The 19,332-nt window shown below is 41.2% G+C and overlaps 1 protein-coding gene across 1 annotated transcript in view; it reads right to left on the minus strand.

The window, feature by feature from the left end:
• LOC124297609 (early growth response factor homolog 1) overlaps positions 1 to 18,200 on the minus strand; it is a gene marked incomplete at its 5' end in the record, with an annotated part of 45,139 nt that extends 26,939 nt beyond the window's left edge. Inside the window, one exon of the mRNA XM_046748822.1 lies at positions 18,096 to 18,200. Coding sequence (XP_046604778.1) covers positions 18,096 to 18,200 — 105 coding nt within the window. The remainder of the gene's footprint in view (positions 1 to 18,095) is intronic.
• Positions 18,201 to 19,332: the final 1,132 nt, after the last annotated feature.

Genomic DNA, 19,332 nt, shown 5'->3' on the forward strand with positions numbered 1-19,332 from the left:
ATCTTTCGCTACTCTGAAGTTAGCGACGTTACCGTATCGATACGTTGAAACAAAAATTACCACATCGCACCTTGTTAGAGTAGCTCTAGAATTTGAATAAAAAAAATCCGAGTTCTTTTACGCTAGATTAACGGTTTTCCAAATCTCAGACAAAACAGCGACTTTTTCTAAAGATGCATCGTTACAACAACGTTACAAACAACTTCAGTCTGACAATCTTTCTTTCCCCCAAAGTTTGCACTTTTGTTAAGTGGTAAGAAATAGTCTCGAATTTTCGCGATAAATATTATTATGGATATAATAATTATTTTACATTTTACGTACGTTATTAATTTATTACACACGCAACAAACATCCGTCTCCGTATCCTCGTTAAATTAACCGCGATACTGGTTTGCAGAACCGCAAGCTTCAAGAGTTTTGGTTTCGGTACAAGAGAGTCGAGAACTGATATCGTGAAAAGGTTTTCCGAGACGTTGATAATGAAACACATCAAGCAGGCGTTTCAAACCGGAATCATACTTACATTAAATACACTCAGTTTTGCAAACTTACCAAACTTTTGTGCTAATTGTCGAATTCGCAGAAATTCATCGGCTGGTTATTCGCACCGTTTGATCGTCTCCTCGTTAAATTCTTCCTCTTCTCCTTCGCGTAATCTTCTTCTTTTAAAAAACCGGCGAAATGATTTGGTCGTTGATTATTCTTGAATTTGTATTATATATATATATATATACATGTATATATTTATTGCTCACAAATCGTCGTTTACACAGCCACTTGTAATCATTTATTATTCATAAATTTGTTATTATCTCCGCAGCGAAAGATTGAAACGAAAAAACGGTTTGAAATAAAACCACCACTCGATAATCGATGCGTGTAATAATACGACAAATCGTTTGCTCCACGGGAAAAATCAATCTCTTCACTTGTTTTTAAATATCCGTAATAACGACGTATTAATTATGCTTCGGTTATACAAACTTCGGTCCGTCGGTAGACGAGGATGAAAAAAGATGCACTTGACGAAAACTCGGGACGATTATTCGCATCGTATTTATCCTTTTCATCGTTTTAACAAACATTTAAATCACTCTCTTCTCATATCCAAATTTATGCCTTTATCGTATTACACGTACGTACGTAAATAATATAAAGGAACATGTTGCGCACAAGTTTTTACTTCTCATCATACAGCAAACTTCGGAACGTTGCAGCGAGTATCCCTTGAATTCCGTCACATATCCGCAAATCGTTTCAATGTCATCATCGATTATATTCAGTCTTTCTCTCTCACTCCTCCTATCACGCTTGTTTCTATATCACGTCGACACTGTAAATTTTCCCAAATTCAATCTCACTACAACGAAGAACTTTGTTTTCGCATTGTTTTAAAACTCGAATATCAATACATATACATATATGTTATAAATTATCATTTCACTTCGCAGCTGCACTTCGTTATATCGTTAATCTCAAACCACAAAAATCACCGTGAAAATCTCGTCGATCGGTTTCACCGACAGTTTTAATTAACAGTATAAAAACAACAAAAACAATAACCAACATCAACAACAACCAACAACAGTGTTAAAAACGACACACGGTTGTTACATCGCACAGATAAACATTAAATTTCAACAAGCAAATAAACACGACGAAATTGTCGTCGAGTATTCGACACGAGTTCCATTCACTATCTCTCTACATTCGGCGTACGATTAACGACGATCTCGGCGGCAACAAAAAAAAAATAAACAAATAAAAGTCAAGAGACACTGTAATGAAAATTCGGTAAAAGAGTAATCAAAATTTTCAAATGAACAATGTTATTACTCCTCCTCCTTCTCTTGTCTGCGTATATTATATATCGTATGTACGTACGTTGTTATATACACGTATATTATATATTATATATATATACATATATATGTACATCGACAGAGAGTGCGAGAGAAAGAGAGACAAAAACACACGCAACGTGATCGTGTGTGTGTGTGTGTGTATATATACGCATATACATACATATATATATAGATGTATATTGTTACTCGTTTTAAAGATAAACAGACCGCACGCGGTGCCTCGACGCGTTCTTAGCGGCAGCGCGGTTCCGCGCTGACTGTGCAACCGAGTATCGTCTCGAGTCTCGGAACCCTCTTTCACGCACTGCCGGTCCTGCTACGGGACACACTCGACTAGCCAGCCGTCCGACGAGGAGTGAGGAGGGGGGAGGTTGGCCGGCGTTGGAGGTGTGTGTGGGGGGGGTTGGGGGTGGGGGGGAGGTGGTACGGGGGGCCTACCGGCGGCGACTCCCCCCCACCCCCGACGCCGACGCTCGCGCGACTCGGTCACACTAACGCACCGTCGGGTTAGTTGGCTCCGCCCCCTTACCCCCACCTCACCGCCGATTCTACAGTACTCACTCCTCACGCAGAACGGCCAGGAGGAGTCTGGCTGTCTCGCCTCACGGCGAACGCGCGCGTCTCTCTCTTCTCTCTCTCTCTCTCTCTCTCTCTCTCTGATCGTGAATGAGGCAGTCAGTCGATCGACCAATTTTAGGGTCTGTTTCTACGCCGTTTTGAACGGTGATATATGATGCGGTGAATCGACGATTGGCGCGGAGTTGAAGTCACGGGGTGAACGAAATTGTTGTCAATCTGGGGGGGGGGGGGAGGGGGTGATGTCGAATTTTTTTAACAAGGCGGAAATTGGATTGATTTAATTTTGATATTTTAGAAGGCACGGGGCGGTAGAAGACCTTAAAGGTCATCTTGATAATATAGATTGCGTATACAGATTGTCGATTTTGTCGTTTTTGACCTTTCTATATTTTGTCTTTCAATATTTTCAATTTTCTGTGCTTGGACTTGATGCATTTTTATATCTTACGTATGAGATTTTCGCGTCAATGAAAATTCGATATTCTGCTCCTTCTATATCGATCGGTGATTCCAGTTTTTCACCCCTGCCTGGGAAATCTATTTTATTATATAAACTTGTATTCGTAAATGTGGAGGCTGTTTTCATCCTCTCAGGTTACGAAATATGTTTTACGAAAATCGTCAACTGTGACAAAGTTTATGACGAGATGAACGAGGTGAATTATTGTCAATTTTAAGTGTTGGAAAATCTGTCTTGCATGAACTTTGTATACGTTATAAGTGCGGTTTGTTTCAATAAGTAGATAAAGTTGAGAAATTTGTTTGTGTAAGTAATTTTCAATCAAGTATTGACGTGAAAGTTTTTTCCGTGAAAAATATCATTCGATACGTTCAGCGATATATACGTGTAAAAAAAATTAATTTTCCTACTGCAACGCTTTATGTTTCTGGTACAAACTATTAGTATTACGTTAGTTGAATTTGAATTGAATTGAGGTCGATGTATAAAATCCCTCAACAATGAAATTATATGAATACGAGTTTTTCGAAATGAAAAACAAGTAAAATTGAATTTGAATAAAAATTTTTAAAAAGTCGAGAGCCTTTTGTCATCGATTTCTAACATTCCGCCTTTGCAGCATGATCTAAAAACTATAATTATAATTAACGATGATCTCAGGAATGGGATTGAAAATTTACCGGTATCAATGATTTACTTCGTATCCTAAACAATTCAGTTCCCGTACTTGGAAAAAAAATGCAACAAATTTATTTCATTTATTTGATTAATTTAAATTGAACAAAAAAAAGAAATACGCAGAGACGTTCGTGAATTCGTCCATATATCGTAATTAGGTATGCTAATTATTAAATCGAGCACCACGCGTGTCGCAAAAAGCTGTAAGAATGTTGATTTATATCCGGACACGTAATACAACGGTCGGTTAATTTCGGCAGGTGCGAAAACCTCGCATCGGTTTGCTTTTCGTCTAATTTATACGCACAAATGCGTGTAATAACACAATTACCCGAACAAGGTGAGGCGAATTAAAAAATTGGTCAGTTTTATCGATTTATTTTCATTATATATATATACCTGTAACTATATTTCTTCTTTCGGAGGAAGAATATAATCTGCAAGTCGCGTGTGGGACCGACTGTGTATAATTTTCGAATCCGCGTCACATGGTTTCTTTTTCCCTCTTGTTTTTTTTCTTTTTTCCCGTCTTCTCGCTTCTTGCCCGTCATTTTTTGAAAACAACCAATAATTTGTCGATAAATACCGAGGCGGCCGTTCGTGTCGGAATTATTGCAACTGGAGCTCGCGTTGCATCGCAACTTTGTTACACCTGCGAGGATAATTTTTCTCTTCTTATTATTTGTTCTCTCTTTCAGAATATTCAGTAGAATATACCTATATACGTATGTATATAAATATATAACGAGGGAACCTCGGTGTAGAAGGTCTACAAATTATTTCGCGTGACTGCGTGGCGGTGCAGGGATGCAATCGCATCACATCCTATGCACCGAAGGTCTGTAATCGTTGAACGTGTGATAGTTACGGTTGCTTTTAAACACACTGTATGTACGTTGCATACTTCGCGGCGAATATCATTACATTGCGAATGAAAAAAAAATTGCGCGGTGGGACGGAGTCTCCGTGAAATGGCTCGTTATAAGTGCACTTATAAATAAATTCACGAGTTCGCTTCGCGGCAAGAGTCGCGGCTTATTATCGTTATTATATATGCAGGTGGGTAAAACCGCTGATTGCCCGACATTGTATAAATAAAAAGACCGACGGAACCGCAATTAGCCGCATCCTGACAGATGACGGTGCTTTTTTTTTTTTTTTTTTTTTGTCGTCGATATGGGGCGGGGTTGGAGTTACCAGTTTTAAAAATTCCCGATTCCGCATTATTTTGTGACGAAATTTGAAGTACAGAAATGAAACTTTGAAGAAACGACGAAGTTTCGAGTGGTCGTAAAGCCGAGGGCTCAGAGTTCCGAAAATTCAAGTTAAGATGGCGCAAATTTCCGAAAAACAAAGTTTCGACGGAGTGAAATTCCGGAAATTAAAACATACTCACAGAGCGTAGTTTACCGAAAAACATCGAAAATCCGAAACGAAGAAATATCAAAGTGGTGAAATTTCACCAAGCCGGAAATTCACGGATTTAGCACTTTCGGAACTTTGAGCGTCGGTTTTCCAACCGTTCAAAACATCGGTGTTTCGTAAAAATTTTCTTTCTTCGCTCAAAGTTTCGCGACGAAAAGATCCGCGATCCGGCGCCTGCGGAACTTTTAAAATTCGGAATCTCAACCCCGCGCACATCGATACGCCGCGTGTATTTCAGGAACCATCGAGAATGTCCGAGGAAAAATAAGAGATGAAAATGGAATGTAGGAAAGAGGAATTTTCAGAGAACACACAAGAGTGCACGTGGCGGACGGCGCACGCTTTCGACACGTGGTGTGCACGCACTGGCTCCTCGGCCCTCAGAAGCCCTTTCTTATTCTACGGATGGTTGACGAGTAGTCGCTAAGTGAGAAGTGGGTGTTCGTAGCAGCAGCAGCAGCAGCAGCAGCAGCAGCAGCAGTCAGTCAGTCAGTCCCTTTTCATTTTTTTCACCTCCTTCATCCTCTGTTTACCTTTTTACGAAACTGGTAAAACCCTAATGCCGGACTCCTGGATGCGGTCGAAAAGATCCAGCGGTAGCCGATTCCGTATGTACGCCATTGTACAGGTGGGCACACGTGGGTACATTTAGCCTCTCGTAAAGGATACAATTTTACTGCCTCGGCATCGCGCCCGTCGTTTATAATGTCTTGCTAGATGCATTTTTACACCTGTTATTGTATGATGTACCGCACGCTTGCATATTGCTCGCCAACAGCGTACGCACACCCATGCAAATGCGTTAGGGTCACCGTAATAGACGATATTGGAATCGACGGTGAAAAAAGCTCAAAATTGACGAATTTCTCTAGATAATATGTAAAAAAAAATTCTCCAAAGTCTCGGTGATCAAGACTTCATCACGTCGTTGTAACCATGGTTATTTTTTTTTATGGTATATTGATACGGTGGAAAATTTGAGAAGAGCCTTTTCTTGCAACTTTTACAGTACTGTACAAAAAACAAGAGAAAAAAAAAAAACAATATCGAATAAAATTAAAAGAATTCGGAAAAAGATAATCTGTAACAAAAAAAGAGAAACGAAATTTACGGATAGATGAGGAGAATTTTGACGCAGCAGTGACTGTATTAAATATACAACCCGCTAAAAATATTATACGGCTTTAAGATACATGTGTTACACCTATAATTCACAAGGGAAAAAGAAAATTACAGAGTCTTCAATTTTGTAACTAATAATTTTGGTCGTTATATTATACGTATATGTATATTGTTATTTATACCGTCGAAAAAGATCAGCAACTCATCACGCACATGGAGAATTTTTTAAAGTAAGGTTCGAAACTTGTGGTGGATGAAAAAAAAAAACGCTGAAACTAACCACGTTCGTAGTATACCTATACCTACTATAATATATGTCGGGCACTTTTCGCTCCTTCGAGGAATCACCATGAATTATTTAACCCGTCACATAACAGCTGTGCTTCAAATATCCAAAAATTTAGCTATTCAGTCGGGAAAGTGTTTCACCCAATGATGATCAAAATGAGGGTATCGTAAGTCAATTTTAGGGTCAATTATTATTTGAATACTCGAATTATTAAGCTTACGTACAGAAAATGTTTCACTACTAATTCCAAGAAAAAAAGTGTGGTACTAGAATTGGACAGATTTCGAAATTCATTCTCTGAACAAAATATATGTTTTATAGCCAGTATATAGTTTTATAACCGTTGGAAAAATTTACCTATTTAATTGGGACTAATTTTGATTTCCCAAAGATGAATTTTCAGCGCTATGAATCAAGAATAATTACCTCGTCCAACCCTGGACAATTCTCCTCTTCTTTGATTGTTCGAAAAATAAATTCCAAATTGCAAAAAATCTCAGGAAAAAAAATTAATACACGGACAGCACTTTTTTTTTAGTTAAATCTAGATCAATTCTGATAGATCTACCTAATAATGTTGTAACTCTGATAATTACCGGATTAGTAAATCTTGCCACAATTGTTGTAGATTACACTCCTAAAAAAAAATGATGTCTATATATATTCATCACAAGAGATATACTCAGAAAAATTTCATTTGTTACAGTAACTAGAAAAATTGAGTAAAACGAGGCTTTAACGTCAATTTATCGTTGCACGAGCGTTAAATTTTCGCAACAGTAGCAAGAAAATATAGCAACGAGAAAGAATAGTAACGGATACTAGAAAACTAATTTTCATTTTCTACCCAGAACAATATTTTTCGATTTTGGTAAAAAATGAAAATAGTTAAGGACCGAGCGGTAACCGAAACAAAAACTTTCTCTCAGTGTACAAAATCAACAATATTTTTCTTTCCATGAGCTCAGCGGCTATTAAAGCATAATTTCGGATCGAAATATCGATCCGCGATCATTCACCATACATCATACGATCCTGTGATACGTGAACGCATTGTGCAAGGCAGCTGATAATCCGCATTAGTAGCCTGTGTAAACACAGATGCTGGATCTAGCTCTCGAGTAGCGCGGCACGTGGTTCGATCAAATCAAACAGCTGGATCATCTCCGTATAGCACGCTTAGTCGAGCCATGCGTGGAGGTGGCACAAGAGACGAGGATATCCCGCGTTTTCTTACATGTATTGTACGAGACGGTTTTGGGGGGGGGGGGATTTCCGGTATCCAGGTGGACCTCGAATAAACCTTCAGCATCTTCGGGCACGCGCGCACCTCACAATGCACCCCTCCACCCCTGATCCGAGACCACATCTCCGATCCAGCAGGGCGATGTTACGGGATTGAAGAAAGTTATTCGGCTTTCTTTTCCTTGGATGACGGATGATCGATTGGCTGGATTCACGGGGATTCGTGGGGTTCACCCAGATTTCAAATTGCCTTAAATCTTATTCACGATTTTTATCCGAGTTTAATTTCACACCGTTAACCCGCACCGATTAGTGCAAAAATTAAACGTCGTCGGTGTAAATTGTTCCGATTCTTGACACCGAGTCGTCTTAAAATCAAACACGCGAAATACCGCGTTGACTTCTATGTAATATTTTCGTTGTTACATTTAACACCGCATTTCTAACAATTAAATCCAATTCGGTCCAGAGTTTTGCATAGTTTAAGATTTACGCGAGAATCAAAAAATCTTACACACCTTTAGTCGATTCAAAACCGAATTTTCATTCCGTCCGTGTAAATGATATACGATTAGATATACTATTTTATGCCCAATTATTATCTCGTATCCTTTACAAAGTAGTATAATAATAATAATAATAATAACAACAATAATTACAATAATGACAATGATCCGGATGACACAAGACAAAAACGTGGCAGCTGCCCGACTTTAAATCGCTTCATTAGCATCGTTTCTTTGGTTAAGATTCTTCTTCATTCAGGTATATAATCTTGAAAGAACGGAACAGAGAAAGGATCGTTTATAGAGAATGGTAAAAAAGGGTTTATCGGAGATGACTGGATAGTTTTCGTACGACTTCAGGAAGCAGGGAACGTTTTTGGATAATTAGTATAGATAGGACAGTTTCGGACACAATTAGGATGTCACACACACACACGTATAGAAATAGAAATGTATAAGAAACGAGTCCCGAAGTATAAAGAAAAAGGTGTTACGTATACACACAGCGGAAGGTTTTCTTTCCCCAAAGTGACAAACAGATTAGGTTTTCCTCAAGCTGAGAGCGGACAATACGGATTCGGAGTTTCAACATCCAAAAGATTTACGATGCTTTCGCCACCTCTTTTCCCTCCCTCTCTCTTGCTCTCTCTCACTCCTCTCTCTCTTTCCTCAAACCCGCAGGTAGTGCGAAGAGAAACGATAATAAAAAGATAAAATAAGGTTAACGGAGAAAGAGGAGAAACCCGCAGGATGCGCAACAATTAAACCGGAGTATCCCTGGTGGTCGGGAAAGACGGAGAAACAAAGTTGGTTTTAAGGGGACGCACTGAGAGAAATTTTTAGTTGCGGTTACCGCTCGGTCCTTAACTATTTTCATCTTTTACCAAATTTTTCTAGTTACTGTAACAAATGAAATTTTTCTCAGTGCGGCGTGACGGAGAGCGGAAAACTGCAACGACAACTCCCGACTTACGTATTCCTTCTTTCTCTCTCCCTCTCTCTTTATCCCTCCTCACCGCCGTTCTCGGGGTTCTCGAAAGCCTCGGGGGTAGATCTCACATAAAGATCCCGTCGAGTCATAATGCCTGAGGTACCTTACATGTCCCACCTCTGCACCCGACACACACACACACACGTATAAATCCTCCACTCCGTGTCCCCTAACGTACTTCCCGCGACCGTTACTGCGGTGCTTACAACTTCCACACGTGCCCGTCACACATACCCGCAGACCTTATTATCATATTTTTTCACTTTTATTTCCCAAGTTTTTTCCTCTCGCACACAATTGCAGTAGTGATTCAACACTCGACGCATGCCGTTAAGGCGTAAGGACATACGTGTGTACGGATATCTACGCGTCACGATACACGTACTTCGAATTAAAACGAAAGATTCAGAAACGTGGTAATTTTGACGGGGAAAAATATCGGGATCAATTTTTTACGCGCATCAATTGTATTTAAATACAACGATAATAATTCATTAGAGTTTGTCGTTCAAATTATACGGATATGTTGTTAATTTTAATGTGTTCAATAATTTTCATTGTTCATTGTAGATTCAACAGTTTGATTATTACAATTTTTCAACCGCCGTACAATACGATCGTTGAAAAATTGTTAAACGATGAAATATGAGAGTGATTTATTTTTTCCTTTCGACGTCGATTTTTCTTTTTGTATTTTTGTGGATAGGTGATATTTGTCCGTGTACACAATCAATCAAGATAAGATATTTCCTGCAGCATGATGCACGGAATGCTCGCTTGCGTACGCACAAGGTGTACATAGACGCCCGATAGGTGTACACGAGTAGCGCGTTATACGTTCTACGATATTCCTTCCTCGACAAAAACATTAATAAATATGCACGTGTCTGTGTGTAAATTGTGTGCCTAGACACAAAACGTGTAGGCATGAAGAACTAGCTGCAGGCCTGCATAGGGAGGGGAAAAAATAGATGTAACGTGCTGCATATATATATATATATATATATATATATATATATATATATATATATATATTTTGTCGTTATTTTAACAACCGTACAATGGGTCCGTGTGTGGATCACAGCAAGTATACATACACGTAGGGTGGTTAATTTTTTGACTTTGTTTTTAAGGTGCCAGTTAAAAAATTTGCAACAGAGACTGAAAAAAACATTGTCGTAAGACCTAAGACACGCACGATGATACTGACGATACGCAATTGCGCATCCAATCACGCATCTTACGAAAAAATGAATAAAAGAGAGACGCGTGCGGGTGTGTGTGTGTGAATGAATAAAAAAAGAAAAAAAAAAACGTCGAACGATCACGAAGCGATTACTATTCGCCGCAGCGTACGTACATCGCGATATTACCTGTTGTTCGACATATGCAGATGATAATCATAACAATGATAATGAGAACAGCATGCCCAACTTCGCAGGCATTATACAAGGTATAACCACACAGAAGCCTCCGCTTCGCCTCGAGACGGAAGGCTAATGGCTGACACGCGAACCCGTCCTAGCCTCTCGAGGTTTGCAGAACCAATCGCTACAAGCTGAACGCGTTAGCGAAATTTACATTTACGTTAGCGGGGGAGTCGCGATCCCACTTTTTGTCATCACCTTACGTATCGTTATTAATTATTCACCTAAGCGTGGATCGCCGCTCAAGTCGTCATTAATATCGACTCGCACACACACGCACACACACACACACACAGCTTGGCTCATAGAGCTCGGAAAACTTGACGATAGGCGGGACTGGCATGGAACTAACGAGACGCCTCCCTCTCTCTTACTTGCAAAATTAGAATCTAATACACGTTCGCGAATCCAGTCGAGGAACTAATAACTAACGGTCCAAGCTTTTTCGCAACGAACCGCTTTGCCTTTGTAAAACCGGTGAAGACGAAGGTGTCTCTGGGCTCCGCCCACGCCTTAGGATTGAATCATCCGTCCCCCCGTAAAAGGTGTATTACAGTCGTTGCGAATATTAATACGGCTGTAGCGTGGAGGTTTATGGGGTACGGTTATTCAAGCTTGCCAATTTTTAACGATGATTTATGGCGTGGGTCAAATTTCTGTCTTAAGGTCGTTAAGGCAAATTGAGATCGAAATTTTATTCAACTGTAGAAGGTGCACGATAACGCGAAGGAAGAAATTTATTCGATTGGCAAAACTCGGACGCGATTTTATCAGACCTGAAATCGTTGATGAGATTTCGACATATTTTTTGATTCTCGACGTCTTTCTTCGGAACAGTTCTCGGGTCGTCGATGTAGGCGGGACTGTCGTGTACACCGAATAAGCACCAACAACGCGGTGACCTTTTGGTGCTGGAAAGTAACAACGAACCGGACGAAACGAGGCAACGTCGAATCGCTGCCGCGGCTGGTGTGGTAGGAATTTCGAATGGTGGCGCGTACACGCGGCCCCCCGCGGCTCGACAACTCGCAACAGGTGAAGAGGAGATCCCTCGGGCACTCGAGGTCTCGGCACGACGCGTCGTTATAGGACCGGGAGTGGTCTTGTGGAATTTTGTTTCAAGATCGAATTACTCGAGATTCAAATTCGGGTATTGATAAATTTCCGATCTTTTTCGAAGCCGAGAACATTGCTTAGGTCGCGATGAGATAAGATCGCGCGCAAAAGCCTGATTCCAATATGGCCGCCGTTTGCTCGCTTCGAGTTTTGTTTCGACTGTAACATCGTTTTGAGGACCGATAACCGAGCGCAATTTTTTTCACCCGAAAGACGACGATGGCAAGAGTAGTTCAAGTGCTGGTTAGTCTCCGACTGAAGTTCGGAAACCGTGAATTCGGTCTGCGAGATCCGGTTACTTCGGAATTCCGCCGACGTAGAATTTGATTTCCCCGCCAATAACGAGAGGATTTTCGAACCTGTTTGCTTGCAGTCGCCAGGAGTTTTGCGATAAAAACGCTGTAGCGCAGGGTTGCCGCGCGTGCAGTATAGAGAGGGGCGAAATTACAGCCAGTTTGAGCGCCGACGTATACCACCTATAACAGCAAGCGCACCAACAATGATATGTCATTATTCTCGAAGGCTCGGTCACGCAACAGCTGATGGCAGCGCAGCGGGCTGGAGGGTGGCGGCAGTCGAATTGGGAGGAGAGAAGAGGATAAAAGATAAAAAGGAAACAGAGCGAAGGAGAGGAGAAGAAGATGAAATAGGCGAGAGGCACGCGTTGACCACGAGACGCCAGCCCTCTGGCGCACGCCTCAAGGCGATGCGGTCGAGCGGTCAAAACGGTCAAAGTGTTGCCCCGTGTGCATGCGGTCCCCGAATATATGGAAGAAGGAGGGCACGCGGAGGCGAATAAAGCCGCGCGTGTTTCGGCCGCATTATATTATACCCACATCGCGGGTATATTTGTCCGAAGGATGTTCTCGGCTCCTTGGCTCTCCTATTTTCTGGGCCCACTGCGGGCATTACACGGGACTCTCTCGAACCTCGAACCCCGAGCGAACAAAGCGCGGAGCTTCTCCGATATTGTAACAGCGCTTCGCGGCGTGGCTATTCCGAGATTTACGCCTGTCCGGAGCCATTATGGGCCAGGTTCGAAGGGCTAAACGGTCCCGCGAAACACCCGCATTGATCTTCACGGATTCATAATACGCCGTAACTTTCCCGATGGTTGTGTCGTAGGCGTGTAAGCTGCCCAGTGTAACGTAATTCACTACCGGGCGGGGTTGAAGCTCCGAAAGCGGCATATTCCGAATTATTTTGGTGGAGAAACTTGAAGAAACGTAGAAACACGGAAAATCCAAAAAACGAAGGAAGATCAAAGTGGTGAAATCTTACCGAGCCGGAAATTCACACTGAGAAAAATTTCATTTGTTACAGTAACTAGGAAAAATTCAGTAAAACAGGTATCGTTAAAAAAAACTGTTTGAATTTTTAAGTTTTCGCACTTTCGGAACGTTGACTTGTCGGATTTAAGTCCTTTCGGAATTTTGAGCGCCGGATTTCAGATCATTCGAAACTCTGATGTTTCAAAAGCTTTCCAATTTCGGAATTTCAACCCCGCGCCAACTTCTCGTTTTTAAAAGCTCAGAGATCCCGGGGAATGATTCGTATCACGTACCGCTAAGTTTCCCCGGCTCATCGGCACCTCGTGTACAGTGTAATAATCTGCAACCGCATGAGCCAAGCTTGCTGCTGACAAATCGCTAACTGCTTACCGTTGGTCTGTTATACGCTTGCGATGCTGCAGGCGAGAAACTGCACGGCAGCTACCGGTAATAGATAAGAAAGAATTAATCGCGCGAACACGAGTCTAGTACAACGCTTACCAGACACTTTACACGCTCCCGCGAACTTGCCACGGTTTACACACGTTATGCGGTATGTATACGAGCCGATAGCGCTGCTCGTGCAGGCTAGTTGTGTACAGTTAGGTCAGGTTGGAATGAACGAGGAAAAAGAACTGAGAGAGAGAGAGAGAGTGAGAAAAAAAAAACATTCCGTACCAACTTTTGAGCTCCTCTTCACCCGAAGATCTGAGTCGTGACATCACGTAGCACGTATCTACCATAAAACAGAAGTTTAGAAACGATGCTGCGGAGGAGAAAACCGGCTTCGTTTTGTCGAAATTTCGTCTGTTGTGTGAATAAAATGTGTCGCGTGACTTTAAGTTTCGCTGCAATTTTTAAAAATGAAGAAAAAAAGTAAATAAACTGTTGCTAACAACGAACGATTCTTTGTTCTGAAATGAAATGCGCGAAAGAAGAAAAAAATTACTAATTAAAGGTAATGAGTAAAGTGATTTGTCAGGAATTATCAACCCTTGAAAAAAAATTATATAATTATATACATCGAGTTCGAGTAAACGTTGAGAGTTGTTTAGATTCCTGCAGCTTCTTGATCTCACTTCAGTATTTGGTACACTGTTATCATTTGGTGTTGAGTAATATGTACATAGAATGTATGCACAAGTTGCGCAATGAAAATAAGACTTCAAGTGCAATTTCTTTTTCTTGTCAAGATCGGTATCAATTTGTATGAAAACGAGTTTACTTCTTCGACAGATCCAAATTAAATCCCAGTCTTATTTTCAAAATTCCCCAACTTTTTTCCGTTTTTCCATACTTTCACTGCACGTACACGGCTAGAAGGAAAAGAATATGCCAGACAGGATCGCTAAAATTTTTGGATCGATGTAACAGTTTTCTGGCGTATTTACCGATTGAAATAAAATTAACAAGTACGAAAATAATGTTTAATCGTCAAAACAACGAAAATTCGTACGATATTTACCAAGAGAAACGTAACAAGTAACTCGAACAAAAATTAGACCTGCCGGCGCGTTACGTTGGGTGATAAATTTTTCCAACAGTGTACGCTAACCCCTTAGGTCCCTCGTTATCAGGTGAATAAGGTTATTCGTGCCTTCCTTTTTCCTCCGATCCGGATACGATCTCGACACTGTAAACGCAGAGAGGCACTCGACGGATGACGACTCGGGAATTACTATACAGATCTGGGTTACTATGCATCAAACTGACTCGCTCGCGCCGAATGAATTGCAAATCCGATCCGAACGGACCCGGAGGTACAAAAGCAGCTGCCCCAAGGCGGCGTGTCGGTGAGTCCCAAAGGCCTCCTCCTCCTCCTTCGCCTTCGTCTTCTTCCTCTTCTCAGGATGTCTGTCTGGCTGATCGTACGAGAGCCAGTCCCTGTTCTCACACATCGAGCAGAGCGCAGCCCTCCCCGATCATACGAGAACCCTTAAAGAGTCCGTCGAGCCGAGGCGAGACAAAAAATGCACCCAGCTATGAATGCCTAATGTCCCCTCCGTCCCTCCTCAGCACGTGCTCGAATTGCACCTCGGCGGCGGCACGTGCCCCATTCACAACCCCCGACACCACCCTCCGCACCCTCCGTCGTCCAGAGACCGACGAAGACGCCGACGCCGTTCAAGACGATCAACCGAGCGATTTCACCCACCCTCCCCCCACCCTTGACGCTTCTTACTCGCAAGGCTCGCAAGCCGGCAGACATCCGGACGACCGTTTTTACCCTGCAGCTGGAACGTCGCTCGGGTCTCGATTCTCGATTCCGAGAGCAATTTTATTAAATCCCGGCTTCGATGCGGGGGATGAAAATATACCCAGGCAAAAAATACGATCGCGTCGATCGGTTCAAAGATATACTCAACGAATCGATTTCTTGTTTTTTTTTTGTTTTTTTATCTTTAATGTTTTTTTTTTTCGTCACCGATTACGCGACATCGAGTATATGTAATATTTCTGCAAGCACGTTGCGTATGAAAATATTACCGTTACTCCGTACAGAATCGTTTCGAACAAGAGTGGGGAAATTTTTGTTTCTTTATTTCATCTTAACTCGAATACTTGTTCCAACAACGTTCTAATTCAAGTCAATATTTACAATTCTGAGTATATAAACGTGAAAATAAAGAAATCAGCAATATCGTATACCTGCCGATCAATGGATCTAATTTAGCATATTCTATGAAGGATTGGACGACTCGCTTCACCTAGCAAAAATAATGTACGAAATTACAAAAGTTTGGCTTTCACGGAATGTCACACGGGTGGTTAATCGAACCGGCGAAAACGCGGCAATTTCTCTCTTGTTTGCACAACATATAACATTATATATATACATATATATATATGTATAACAGATATTCTCCTTCACCTATTTGGGTACGCAAGTGCACATACGTCACATGCATAGGTACACACCATTGAATGATTGCTCAAGGCCGTTATATACCTGCACGCTGGTCTATAATATGCAAGCATACGTAGGTACACGTAGGTTCGGATGGCCTATAATACCGTAGACGTAAGTACGTAGGTGTGCGTGCGAGAGGTATGAGGTGGTATGCATACCATGGAGCACCGTGTGTGCCGAGCATGCTCGCTGCTATATTTGTCGAGAACTTTGTCCCGGCGATTCACCGTATGTGTAAATACGTACGTACACGAACGTAGCGTACGTACAATGAGAGGCACGTGCGTGAGTGGCTAGCTTCTCTCTTTCTTTCTTTCTTTCTTTCCTTCCTTCCTTCTTTCATTCTTTCCTTCTCTTTCTCTCTCGGAACTGCGTTATTACCGTACCGTTATTTCACTCACAATAAAGCCGGCTATTCCGTCGCATATTGTGAATATATACCGTGTTAAACTGCGATCGATTATCGAGAAAACAGGGAACACGAGTTGCAGGAATATATCAAATTTTTAAAGGATTTTAAGTAACTTTTGAAAGAGTTCACTTGTCGAAAAATGATGAGAGACCTTTTTTCGTAGATCGTTTAATTCTCTACCAAAAAACGTTCTACTCTTATACGGTTATAAATTTTTTTTTTTCCAATACGTTGTTTCTAGATGGGAGATAGAAAATCGAGGTGAGGCACTTCTGAATTTAATATTAAGAGCTGAAACTTGGACAGCATCTTTTTTTCTTCACAATTTATCGTAATATCACGAATTTGAATAAAAGACAAGTTAAGTTGAGAATGAGTTTCGATAAGATATTTGTGAAACATCGATTCGGCGCAATTAAAATTGCAGCGTTAATTGCACTCCCCCCTCTCGAAGCGGAGTTTTATCTTTGAAAGAAAATGGACAATTATTCAGATTTTCTACGGAGAATCGCGTCGGCGATAATATTCACCGTGTATACCTATAATCACGTACCGTGTATGCACGTACCTTATACGAAAGATAATTATAATAACGTTCGAGTTAATAATAAGTAACAAGGACGAGTGCAATCTCTGTATATACAAGCACAATTAGGAATAAATATATAAATAAATAAGTAAATAATTAAATAAATAAAAGCGTTCAAGCTGCGGAAGATGTATAATATTTTCACGCGTTATCACGGTGTCCCGTAAAATGTGAAGTGGGCAAGTTTTCAAACATCGGAATGGTTAATTATCCCATATCATCCAAACGAGCATATGGTATGTGCATACAAATAGATGGGAGGATACGGTAATCGGAAACATATGAACTAACGAGCAATTAGCTAGACTGCGGAATCGACGCTGCGGAATTTCCACCCCCGCGAAATTTAATGGTACGTAGGTAGGTGTAATCGGGTAATTTGTCCTCTCTCTCTCTCTCTCTCTCTCTCACACACTCTTCAACTTCCGCAATCCGAGTTTCCCTTTAATTTCGTGAAAGTTCACACTCGCAGCGTGCAATGCATAGAATGCAGGGACTATTATCTATATATAACCCGTGTACAATGCCTGGACATTTATTGTAGATTTTCTTTCGCAAATGCGTCTTACGGTGGGTACGGTAATAATTACACTCGATTCGATCGGAGGTCGATGTGTGAAAGTTTTTCAAGCTGTTTCTCCCGTGTTATACGGTTTTTCTCTAATTTTTGCAACCCTTCGCAGAGATGCGTGGGAACAATTTATTCAACGGTTCGACGATGAAGTGTGTGACAAAATTATTTATTCAGAGTATACGCTGAGAAAGATTTCATTTGTTACGGTAACTAGAAAAATTGAGTAAAACAGGTATCGTAAGAAAAAACTGTTTGAATATTGTTGGAATTATTTTGCGCTATCGTCGATCCTTTTTTGGTTGTTGCAACGCAGAATCAGTTTCTGAGGTTTGCTCTACTTTTTTAATCAAACAAGGCTGTAACGTCAATTTATCGTTGCACGATCGTTAAATTTTCGCAACAGTCGCGAGAAAATTTAGCAACAGCGATCGTAATGATCAAGAACAGCAACGGATACTAGAAAAGTAATTTTCATTTTCTACCTAGAACTGTATTTTTCGATTGTGGTAAAAACTGAAAACAGTTAAGGACGGAGCGGTAACCGGAAATAAAAATTTCTCTCACAATCAGTGTGGAAACTCAGATAACTGCAGCATGTAATTTATCCTTGCGTAATGACGTGTGTAACTCACCTCTGGTACAGACGGCAGCGTGAATTGGCTTATCGACTGCGATTCAATGATGACGGACGACGCGTGGCACTGAGGTGACGACGATGATGAATTCGATTGGATAAATCGACATCACACTGTGAGCATCACTGATTTATCCGTTGCTCATCGCGGCACAAAACTGGATCGTCGTTATCATATTTTGTTGTTTCTTTGTTTGTTCGTTTGTTGTTATTTTCTTTTTTATCTTTCACTAGATTAGTTTGAAACGGAAACGGATACGTGATAATCCGCATGTTACGTAATAATTGTTCGCAGCATCCAACCGGACATTTGTCGATAATTTTCAAAATTCAATCGTAACCATTATCATATCTTGTTTATTTTAATTGACGTATCACTGCATCCCACATTTGTCCGTCATTTACATATGCGTTCACATTGATCGATGGATCGAATCAACGATGTATCGTTTCAATCATCCAACACGTAAGTAATGCGACCGTTCAACGTGGCTAAGAGTCTCGCAAAATGTTATTCGTGATCTCGTTTCACATGTAAAAACATTAACCGTCGTTTCAACACTTGCGTCATTCAACGTATCAGGATAAAAATTCATACGTGCAGTGGTAGTTGAAGAGGGTGAAGAAACATTTTTCTTCTCTTTTCAAAAAATCACCACCACAACGATCTAATTAACTCGTAGTAAAACGTCCGACCACAAACGATGTTAAAAAATAAAGCAAACGTAGAAAGGAAAAAAAAAGACGCGATCGATTGGAAAAAAAATCAAATAATAAAAAAAAAAAAAAAAAACCAAATAAAGAAACAAACGATACACGGAAATGTGATGATAATTCAAACTTTTCGTACGAATTCCAATCAACCGTCAGGCACGCGGTGAATATTCGTACGACGTGCGTCGTTCGTAAAGCTTCTCTACCGGGATTTGAAGTATGAGAAAATAAAGAAAAAAAAAAATAAAAAAAAAAGGCGCGAAACGTGCAGAGACTCGTGGGCGGGCGAATATATAGCGCGATGTGAGCGAAATGCGGCGGCGCCCGAGTTCGACGACGACGATGTGCGGGTCGAGAGACGCGGGGTACAACTGGAGGACGTCCGGCGTCGGTGGCGTCGGCGTCTGAAATGCACCCCGTCCTCGATTGCCCTCGGGTATACCCCCCCCCCCCTCCCCCCCCGGCGCCACCGCCGCTCCTCTCCCCCCACCTCTCCTCTCCTCTCCTCTCCTCTCCTCTCC

The sequence above is a fragment of the Neodiprion virginianus genome, chromosome 2 (genome assembly GCF_021901495.1).
Source record: "Neodiprion virginianus isolate iyNeoVirg1 chromosome 2, iyNeoVirg1.1, whole genome shotgun sequence".
NCBI classification, from domain to species: Eukaryota; Metazoa; Arthropoda; class Insecta; order Hymenoptera; family Diprionidae; genus Neodiprion; species Neodiprion virginianus.